General features: G+C 31.7%; 1 protein-coding gene across 1 annotated transcript in view; it reads right to left on the bottom strand.

Annotated features, from left to right (window-relative positions):
• kn (EBF transcription factor knot) overlaps nucleotides 1-4,221 on the bottom strand; it is a 225,956-nt gene extending 221,735 nt beyond the window's left edge. Inside the window, exons 1-2 of the mRNA XM_085942363.1 lie at nucleotides 4,055-4,221; nucleotides 977-1,115 (exon numbers count right to left, since the gene is read on the bottom strand). Of these exons, the coding sequence (XP_085798489.1) occupies nucleotides 977-1,107 (131 nt within the window). The 5' untranslated portion in view covers nucleotides 1,108-1,115; nucleotides 4,055-4,221. The remainder of the gene's footprint in view (nucleotides 1-976; nucleotides 1,116-4,054) is intronic.
• Nucleotides 4,222-12,151: the final 7,930 nt, after the last annotated feature.

Here is a 12,151-nt window from a genome sequence, read left to right as displayed (position 1 = left end):
GTTATATACTCAAAGGGTGTAAAAAATTTAGGTACTGACATATAATTATACATATTATGTGCATAGATAGGTAGGTACTCTTCGGTATTCCTGCACCGGGCAATATATAATATATGTAATATATCCCACAATGCATATTACATCCATGGTATTTGGTCAAATCAGAGGTTTATTAAGCTCCCTTTACGTGAATAGACGAAATAAAAATGAGTTTTACTCTTTACCATTGAAAAAGCTACAGAATACGTAAAAGGGTAGGTATAGGCAAGCCGTGGACTATCAGTTAACTAAATCATCCCCTTCAAGATTCTAAGTGATTTTATGAAGAGCAAGTGTTAATAAAACTATACAATTTTAGGTCATGTCAAAATAATGCGGTATTTTAAAAATGTTTATACTTAAATCGAAGATTTATATTTTCCTTTCAAAATTCCTTGGCGATAGAATTCTTTCAGTTTTGAACTTAAGAATAATGAAGTTCCTCTTGGACGTAGATAATATTCTCTATAGGTACTAAATCTATTGTGTTTACATTAATATGTTTTGTATACTGCGAGAAAGAATCTGATGGTGTCAGGTCAAAAGATTATAATGAATGTAACTTGCATCGTCTAAAGCTTTAAAGCAGTAAGTATATTGAAGAAAAATGCCAACCCTGCCCAATAGAAAAGGTATCACTTTCATACCGACAACGCTAAACTTTATACGGCACAAGTATTGTTCAAATGGGAAGTCACGGTATAACCTTCACAATAATTCTATTTTCCGGTAGGTATTAATATATTGTATGTGACATTTAATTAATTAGGTAGGTATATGTTAATTTTTGAGAAAAGTCAGGATACCATAATGACTAATATTATTTCCATAAAGTCTATATACCTTAAATTCTCTATTTTTTACTGCTACACGGCATTTGGGGGCACATTGTTTACGTACCTATCAACTTTAGTTAGATTAAAAATAATCTACTTACTTGGAGTTGTCGACAAGTGCAGCTGGTTGCATCCATGCTCTGGCGAGAGGCTCTTCTTTTAGGGAAGTAACTGGACCTCTAGGTTGAGTATGAAGGCCTCCGCCTGCATCGCCATGGTGCAAGCCGAACATGAGGCCACCTGCAAAGTATTTTTTTTTTTAATTAAGTAGTACTGTATTTACTAGTAGCGAAAGCCGCCTTTTGGATGGTGGTAAACGTAGTTACCTAAGTAACTAACTGAATTGATTATGTATAATATGAGTAGGTACCTACACACACATGCCAACGATTTTACTATTTGACAAACTTAGTGACTTTTATTATTAGTCTCCCGAATACTTTCATACATTTTACGCAATAATTATTTCCAACCTAATCATTGTATACCTACAGACGACTGAAGCCACTTTCTTAATAAATTATAATAGATTAAGTTACATAGTTCATTGATTTAATTTAAATGTATTGCCTAAAAATAGGTAGTTTCTTGGACATATGACACATAAAATAGTTAATAAATGCTACTCGAATAGTAAATATTAGACCTAAGCTTATTTTTGTGTTTTCTTATTTTGCACTGTCCACTTTTGTTAGGATAGTAACTTATTAAATGTTATAGTTATCTTTAATTATACAGAAATCCCTGCATTATGTCTTAATACAATTGATGTTTCACGGTAAGCTCAAATTTAACTTCAATTTACTTAATATTTGTTTAGCAGTAATTCTTTGTCACAGGAATTATTTATACACCTACCTAAGTGTTTATGCCAGGTTTACTGTAGTTAATTTTGCTACTAAGTTACCAACACGTAGAAAAAACAACTAGGTATTTATGGAGAAACTGGTTGTGACATAAATGCCTGTAAATTATTTTTATCGTCTTTTTTTCAACTTAGGCATCAACTCTGTGCGGAATGATTGATGACTCGTGATTCATTGAACCCATTATTAGTAGATGGATTTCAATACTTAGTTAGTATTTAAAAAAAATCGTTATATTGTATATATCTAATATATTAGGTAGACAGGTAGACAAAATGCCACCATTTATTTAAGTTTTAAATTCTATAACCTACTATGATATAATTCTGGTAAAAGTAAATAACTATGTTCAATCCTTCAGAGCCTTCAGAAAATAGAGGATTTATCTATGTAATAACAGTTTAATTTTTAATGAGGGATAGTTTAATACTAATCGCCCAACTTATTGGGTCCTTGCAATAGATTAAAACAAATTCAAAAAAAGCATCAGGCGCATTTTGACGAGGCGTGTGTTTATATATCAGTAGGTAACTAACACACATGATTTCTACAAGGGCTAGATATTTAGGTACGAACAACTTGTTTGTTATTAAGAAATAATAACGTCTAATAAATATATTTTATAATTATTTGTAAATGTACTTAGGTATAAGTGCGTACCTACGCAATTAGTTGTAAAACTGTTGATAAACTTTCAAATAATAAATTAATAAAATTTCAAACTATTTGGAGAGGATATTTATTTTTTAATAATATTAATTAATTAATTTATATGTCGGTAGGTTCATAATTACGTATAAATAATAATAAGGTATACACAATAAAAATATATATTTAAAAAACGTATCCACTAAAGTTAGTGGCACCTATGTAAACACATTTCATTTATAAACAATCTGTTAAATTTCTAGTTTTTAATATACGTAGGTACGTCGGTGTATATCTATGCTTATAAATATTTTCTACATTTCTTATAAAATTCTGGGATTGTTTTAAAAACATAAATAATATGTAGATACCTGCTGTTATTTGTTAATATAGTTACTTATGTACCTAATTAGACTGCAGTGATAAGAAGAAAGAGAATAAAATAAATTTACCTATATTGATATATTACCTATTATTAGAGAATAATATAAAATAACTAATAATAACTTTATTATGCCTATAAATATATGTATATAACTGCACTTTACAAAAAGTTATGAAAATAAAATAAAATTATATAGCAAAAATATATCTATCTACCTAACAATATATTCGAAAATTTAATCTTAAATTTTGATAGAAATTACAGCAACGCATTTTTTTTTTAAAAAATCGGTAAAAGCAGATGAAATAGGGTTGGTAAAATACTGATAGGGCAAGAAAAACCGGCAATGAGTAAACATGATACATACTAAGAAGGTATAATTTATACTTAATTTTTAGAAAATGTATTTTTTATTTTGATAAAATCAATGAACATTAATATAGTTAGTTGAAAATGTTAGTGTGATTTTAATAAAATCATAAGCAGGCTAACGAACTAAGCTTAAATATAGACAATTATAACACTATTTTTTAACAAAGTTTATGTAAGTAGATATAAATAATTTTAGAGTATGAATTTTCTATAAGAACCCCGTTAATAATAATTGCATTATTATATCATTTAACTGTCCTTTTTACCTAGGTCAAATTTAATAAAACAACTATCTCTGAACCTATCTATTGACAACTAATAATTATTTTAGGGTGTTTAATAATCAGAAGTTTGAGATTTTATTCTCGCCAGCAAGAAGAAAAATGATGGTGGCACTTTTTTTGATTCGCCGGTCGTCAAAAAGATCCACAATTTTAAAACATTTACTTTTAAAAACCTTGTAGTACCTAAAACTGTAGGTATTACTGTCATAGGTACTAAACTAATATTTTCTGTGTTCTGACTGTCATCACAAAAAACAAATCAAACATATTGTACATAGGTAAGTAGAATAATTACGAGTACCTTATGGGTAAAGAAAATTTTTACTTTGTGATTTTTTTTAGTACCTAGTACCTATTCTACGAGCCTTAAACTACCACTGAGTAATAACAACCCTACTTTCAAATATATTGTTTTACTATCAGTGGGTATGAATTTTATAAATATTTTTCAACTGTAATCTGCATCTAGCATTTCTTCATATTATACTTACGAATAATTTTTGTAATAATATGTAGTTAGGTACTAAATAATTCAAGAATATTGTATAGATAGGGACAAGATTTTAGGTACCATCTACGAAAAAAATACTCTTTAGTAACTTTTAATTCTATTATGGTACTAACCAGCGGTGCGAGGTCCTGCTGGAGGATACAGCTTCCGTCCCCAAGCTCCGACAGGGTCCAGCTCCAAGGGAGGCCATGGCGAACCAGTATAACCGGCCGCGGCCGCGTTCAGCTCGTCTGACCGAATGTTGAATATTTCAAAACCGTTATAAATTCGATTTGAGTTAAGACCTGCTGCAATTCAGCACTTTGTCTTTTGACAACCCTGATTCTTAAATAATAAGCACTGTTTTTTAATACAAAATTAATTTAAAAAATGCTGTTTATTTTTAATCAATGTAATGTTTATCGTTTGAAATATTTAGCATGATTGAATAAATAGATGGCGTCATGAATACAAATTTTAATATGTCACTTCGGATTTTTTGAGTTTCCGACGGGAAATTAATCAGATAGGTATTCTTCAAATAAAATAATTAAAAATTTAAATCACAATTATTTTACACACAATATTAAAGAGTTTAAGTAAAAAAAGTTAATAAAAACACTAAAATTTTGAATTGTTTTAAAAAAAACACACACTTTTATATTCAAAATACAAGATTTATTTTTATTTTTGCCACCTATTTTTCAAAATTATGTTTTTGTCAACCATGTCAACTTTACGGTTTGAAGAGGACTTCAGAAGATTTAAAAACAAAATCTATTGAAAACAATATTTGTTATTGTTTTCAAATTGATATTGGTACGAAATGTCATTTGTTTTGTTTTTTTTTTTAATTTATATTTCACCGCGCGATTTTTTAAATATAAATTCCCCGTGGAATTACAAGTCAGAGTCCGGTACCCAACGATTTTTTTAGAGTCCCAGTTAAGTATTATAAAATAATATAAATTCGCCGCGCTAAGTTTCCCGCATATATTCGCTTGTGTGAGAGTAGAGTTCGTTCGCGGCGTCGTCCCACGGCGAGAGGCGGCGACGGAGTAATGCCTCAGAGATATAGCGCGAGGCCCAGTGAGGACGGCCTCGCACGGGGGGTTGAGCGCCGGCTGGGGATATGGAGCGCAGGGGGCGGGGGGTCACGGGGCGGGGCCCCCGGGGGCGAGACCCGACGGGAGAGAGACGGCCGCTGGGGCGCTGGTCCGCCGCGTTGGGAACGAAGTGCTTTTGAATTGCTTACTTTAATATTTTAGATTTTGAACAATATTCATAAATTCGTTCTTATTTAGGCATTGGCATCAATTTGTGACGATTTTTAATAATATTATAGTAAAATTCAAAATAAGTATCCTTGTCCTAAACGTATATGAAAATAAATGAAATAAGCTTTAAAAGATCCAATTTAAAATGAATATGTACTCTATGAAAATTCATAGAGATTTATGAAACCGACCTATTATTTATTTTCGTTAGGAGAATAGTGTGTTCCAATTATATGAAACTATATTATTCTTACTTTTTACTTACCTAATTAATTTTTAAAATTTGCAAAGGTAGATAAAAATATGGCACGATTAAAGTAACTACTTAATAAATACGTAGCTAGGTATCTATTATATTTTTAACAAAAAACTATCGTTTTTATTGTATAGTTACACATGCCTGTAAGACGTTATAGTTTGGGCCCTTGAAAATAGAAACATAATTTTTGATGTTCTAGAAGAAAAAATAAAATGTTATTTATCTAATATTCTAGAAAAATATCTAAATATGCAAATGTCATATTGATTTATGTTACAAAATATAAATAACACATCTTTTGATGGAGGAAAATGGAAAAATCGAACGAGGTCACAGTGTATTTCTCCAGGGCCGGTTGCGACGGGGCGTCACTCCCGCGGGGCGCCGGCCAATTAGGGGGGCCCTCGGCGGCTTCACGAGCCAATGGAGACTCGAGTCTCGCAAGGCTCCGCCTCTCGGGGCTCGCAACGCAGGGACGGACGCCGAGGCACAGATGGGAAGGGGCCATATTGTAATGCATTCCTCACACAAGGGATTTTGAAATATACATAAATATTTTAAAATAATCAATTCAATCTAAATGAAACGATTAGAAAGTAGATATAAATTATGCTATGTTAGATATTTAACATGTTTGGCATTCTATGCCAGATTGCCAGGTAGGTAGGTAAGTACCTACCTGCTTTTAAATAAAAAAAAAATGGCTATTGACTTTGTTTCCGAAGTAAGAATACTTACACTAAACTGGAAGTATTTAGTAATTACCTACTTATCAAAAGCTTTGTATTAATCTGGTAGATATATTTTACATTGGTATGTAAAAAACTTACTATTATTTAGTAAATACGTAAAATGTTTTTTAATAGGTAGTTTAGAAAGGTAATAGGGCAATGCCTAGTAATTAGACTATAATAGTAATTAGACTATAATAGTAATTAGACTATAATAGTAATTAGACTATAATAGTAATTAGACTATAATAGTAATTTCTACACACAGTAATTAGAAGCATACTATGTATCAAAGTACACACCTACTCACTTACGTCTGCGTAATCTTGGCTATAAGTAGTTACTAAATAATAGAATCTATATAAGTACATAAGCAAAGTCTATGCCTTTGGTAATTATAATGGATTATAATAGGACATATGAAATAAATTATTAGTTGGACACGTAAGCCGAATAGATAAAATTCATCAACTGAATTTGCAATAATCACCATTATTGAAATGTCTACCTAAAACAATTTTACATATTGTCAAACAAGAAATTCTTGTCTACGTGTTAAAACTCTGAACTAACAAGCCCCTCCTGTTTTTAATCGCAATTCGATTACAGCGCCTTCCGGTTATCGACGAGTTGTCCACGTGTTAAAACTGTAAACTAACAAGCCCCTTATATTTAGTTAATCGCACTTCGACTACAGCAACTTCCGCATATCGCCTAGATTCTCTTGTCGGACTTTTCTTCGATGCAGCCACGTAAGCAAAATAACTCAGCAATGTTGTAAAGACATCAACTTGGGTTCACAATAATAACCCTGAGGTAGGTTCATTTTTGAATCACATTTATCTGTGCTTACATATTATTATACCTATTATATTTACGAAATACTGTAATAATTAATTGATATAAGGAGACGGAGATGTCTATTAATTAGCAGGATCATTTATGTGGGTTCGTTCATTATCAAATGCTGCATTATTTAGTAGGTCAATGCTTATATAAAAATGATTTCAAAATATTATGGGTAGGTACCCATAAAATCTACTTGATGATTTGTATGATAACAAAACATTTATTTAAAAAACCTTTTAAATGAATTTAATATCTGATGAAAAAATAAAATACTGCCACATTTCTGTTTTTCATAATACCGATAAATATTTCCTTTTTTTAAGAGGGATATTTTTAGTTAAGTATAAATAGGTAGGTATATAATTATATGTTTTACCTGTAGGTAAAATTTTTGGTCACATCAGATATTTTAATTTTAAAATTCATTGTGTCTTAATCGATGATAATAAATTTAAAAAAATATTAAAGTATTAAATTTTCTCTCCTTTCAGGTGGAGTGGCCAAGCAAATGTTTATTTTAAATTTATTTACAAACATTTCACGTTCATATTGTACTACCTTTTAAATTCACTACCAAAAAGTAAGTTCCACACCACACCACATTTGCTTACGCAGGGAGCTATACAGGGTAGCTATTGTACCTACTCCAAAGTATTAATCGTGTGAATACAATATTAATCTATGTGTACCTACTTAAGTGTTTATGTAAAATCAATGATGCAAAAAGTTCTTTTTTCCGAAATAATACTTATGTGTTTTCTTCAAAGTGTAAATAGATATTAAAATGATAATTAAATAAATGTTTTTGAAAACATTATCTTGTATATAAAAACAAAATATTTTAATCGGTACTCGGTAGGAAAATTGAATCGTGAGTTGTCATCTTTATACACAAGTCGATTTCGCCTTGCGCGCAACGCACCAGAGCAATTTTCCCGACAAGCCGCGTGAGAAAAGGACGCAGCGATTGTTACTCCGTAAGCCTGAGCGAGAGGGCGAATGTTAAAACCTTTTTGCGAAGGTGACTTTGGGGAAATTATGACGCAGGAGAGGCTTCCCATGAAAAAGCTCGCAACCTTGGACCCCTTGGTGAGGGAATAATGGCCTCCGAGGCCGGATATAGGATGGGCAGATTTATATTTCATAGAACTGCTTTACTTTCCAGCATAAAGGCAGGTGGATAGATGGGTAAATGGGTCAAATTCGGCTATGAATACGAAAACAATGGCTTGCGTAGGGAATTTCCACGTTAAAGGGATCGGGAAAGATCGTCGTCATCCTTCATGAGATAAGAGAGGTTCCTTGCTTACTATATTAATGACTAGAATAGTAGTATGAGACTTGCTAACCTCGTATGTATTTAAGTAGGTACCTACATTTACAGGTAAGTGTGTATATTACTTTATGCGCAGTGTGGGTTATATACAAATTCTTACATTTACATTTCTAGGAATACTTATGTTAGTTTTAGATTTAGATGAAACTTATGTAGATCATTCATTTTTATTGCTACGAATTCAGAGCAATATTTTTATAACTTTACTAATTTGTTTAAGTAGGTAAGTACATATTATATACTTGTTAAATGTCAATTAGCTTGTATCAAAACTGACTAGACAATATGTGTGGGTAACTACTAGCGTCTTTCACGTGGTCGAACAATCGAGTAGGGCAGTGTAGGCAATAGTCGTCTTCTGGGTCTACTTCAGATGTTTTCCCTGATGATGAGCTTTTCCAATTTGTCTTTCTTTATCTAGACTAATTGAAGAACGGATTTATATCCGTATATATTTATATTATATATGCTAGTGTCGTTTTTCATGAAACAGATAATAGAGCCACTTTATCAAACAATATATCTAAGTAAGTATTATTATGAAAATTTTAAAAAGTGCATAATGTGTACTTACCTATTCTTTTTAATCTTAGCTTAAAAAAACAATCAAAGATCAAAAAAATTCAATTAAAAATTTGGCAACACTATTTTTGTAATATCTATGTATAACGTTCAATGGCAGTTTATCGTATGGGCAAAATTACCTCAAAGGGGCCTCCAAGCCAAGCAGTGCTTCGAATTTCCACTTACTTAAAACCGCCATTGCATCCGTGAGATTCTTAACATCCAACCTCAGCACCACACCATGTCTCATTTAAATAATACCTACCTACATATACTTATATATACTTACATTCTTTTCAACACTGCAACAGGCCATGAGGCTCAATTACAGTAGTGTAATGAAACCAGGGTTCGAAATGGAACGAAACGCACCGGAGCGCCGTTCCGGCTCGTGAAATTTGTAAAATTATCGCTCCGTCTCGTGGAAAAAATATGTTGACCGTCTGGGCTAGATAGGCGATAAAATAGAAAATTTGACACACTTATTTTCATAAAATGCACATGCGATTTGATGACTATGTAAATATCTTCAGAAAATTTGTCGAGCGCTCCGGTTCGTAAACTTTTCCATTTCGAGCGCTGAATGAAACAGTAGTGTAGTAAGTAATATTAGTAAAACAAACACTCAGACTTTGAAAAAATCACATAGATATATTATGACGTCACCGGGAATCAAACTGGATGAAAGGCTAACGCCTTATGCCGGGTCCACACTGGTAACATGTCGCCGGCAACCACGTTCAATTTTACGATAATTATCATAATTGCTTAAGAAATTTTACGATAATTATCATACTTATCGTAAAATTTAATATTGGTTGCCGGCGACATGTTGCCAGTGTGGAGCCGGCATTATGTACTGACGCCAATCATTATCATTATTATATTTATTATGTTTCCTTTATGGTCCAAGTTTCAACACTATGTAGGTAAAAAGTTTAAATTAAGATAAATTTAATAGTATTTAATTAAAATAGTTCTAGAGAAAACATATTTTCCAAGTTACGAACGGTAGGTTCTACTCAATAAAAAAATGTTAGTTGCGAAAGATGTTCGCATTAAGTGGGCACTGGCATCTTGTAACAAAAAGGGGTGACAAGCAATTAAATGGCCTACTTACAATTCCCCCTTCTTTCTACTCTTCCGCCTACTCCGTGACGGAAGACTTCGCTGATTATATTACCATACAATTCCCATAACACTTTGTCATTTACCTTACTCAGAAAACGCCTATCGAAAAAACAAAGTTGAGATCCAAAAAGAAAGGGATTATTCACATTGAAGGTAAACATACAATATGTATACTACCTACCGATACTAGAGAATGCAAATAATAAATGTGGGTTACTTATTGGTTGAGCCAGTAGTCAAGTAGTGTAGATAGATATGTGGGATAAATTAAAACACTGTCTGTATTTTAAAAAGTTGTCGCGTAAACGAAACGCGCCTCCAATATTGGTAATATTTTAGGACATTGCAGCAGGTTTTATATTTCTCGAATTTAATTTTTTTGACCGACATTAAGTCGTAAATCAAATCTGGTTATAAAATCTTGGTCATTGGAAGCTGGGTTACACGTTTCGATTTTATTAATCCGTTTTGTGATTTATGTATTATTAGTAGGTATATTGTCTGTCAGTATTGTTATTTGTTATTAATTAGAATAATTTATCTTTTTTTGTTCATTCATCGTAGAGTTTTCATTTCAAAACTTTGCACTCCGACTCTAGGATGGCAATGATGTTTTATATTCTAATAATATTTTTTTACGTATTTTTATTATCTATTTATTTATTTATCACTACATATTATATTAATGAATGTGAATAACATTTGATCTAATTTTATGCGAGGTACTCTGGCAAAGAGTCGTATCAGTGTAGTAAATAGTGCAAAGTTAAAAAGCGTAGGTATACTATATTCCTCTCAGCTAGTGCCATTTTGTTAGAATAAGTCACAGTAAAACTAGTCAAAGCACAATTCATGGGATTTATGGCATGGCCGTCATTAAATCATAAACCAAATCTTGCTTGAAATTCTTGATCTATCTATAGCAACTGGCTTCACATTCTATCTTAATAATCTATTCTGTGATTGGTACTTCGGTACGAAGTTTTTATGCATAGTAAGAATAAAATTCGATTATCATAGTTTCATTATCCAAAACTTAAAATTAAGTTAAATATTTTTTTTATATAATTTAGAACTACTAAATTACCTATCTTTTAATGTCTGTTCTCAATAAATAGTTTATTTGTTTGGTTAGCACAGTCACAAAAAAAATAAACCAACAGTAGTTGTTAATATTTCGGTTTAAATACACCGGTACCAAGACGTAAACATATACCTATTTAAAAAAACAAATTCTAAGTGAGACGTAAGAAATTTAAAAGTAAAAAGCTTTCACGCGTGAAGTCGTTTGGGCCATTGGAAGAGGGAGCTTTTCATGCCGGAAAAAAGCTCGTCCAAAATTATCTACTAGAGGGAAGACTAATGAACCAAATTCCACTTAATTTGCACCAACACCATTTACAGGAATAAGATTAAATACATACCAAAGTACTTGGACGCTCCTTTTTGAATTCCCCAATGATTTTTTAAACGTTTTTTACGGTTCATGACGTAGATACCTTTTATACAAAACAACCGGTAGTTTTATGAGTTTTTCCTTTAGATTATTAGGCAGTTAAGTATAATAATGAATAGGTATACTATACCAGCTCTGAATTAATCGACCATTATTTCAGAGTATCGTAATAACGTATTGGAAAATGTTCATAGTTGATTATCGAATTTAAATACGTCATTGCAAACAGTAGCAAAAAGTTCTTGGAGCAGAGAATTAGATAGATAATAGGAAAGCCAAAAAAATATAGGAGGGTCATACCTATTCACGGCATTTAAAGAAGAATTTTGTTTCACCTGCGGTATCTTATTGAACAGAATTAAAGATACTTAATTATGCACTTGTATTGACCAATGATTTGAGTTACCTCATCTCCAACCGCCATGTAGATATATGCAGCCGCGATTTGTGCACGGCCGCATTCCATGACTCTATAAATGTGTCAAAATTAAAAGATGTTGTCAATAGATTGATTACAGGGACAATGGATTTAATACAATTATAATATCGGCCACTATATTGTAAAAACGCGTGAGATAAACTTATATTATAACTTTATATATACATACTAATTACAGAACAATAAAAC

Source organism: Rhyacophila brunnea, unplaced genomic scaffold, assembly GCF_057557595.1.
Source record: "Rhyacophila brunnea isolate RB1 unplaced genomic scaffold, BYU_Rbru_1.0 scaffold_14, whole genome shotgun sequence".
Taxonomy (NCBI): Eukaryota; Metazoa; Arthropoda; class Insecta; order Trichoptera; family Rhyacophilidae; genus Rhyacophila; species Rhyacophila brunnea.
Note: the sequence above shows the minus strand (reverse complement) of the source record. Positions and strands in the feature narration are given on the sequence as shown.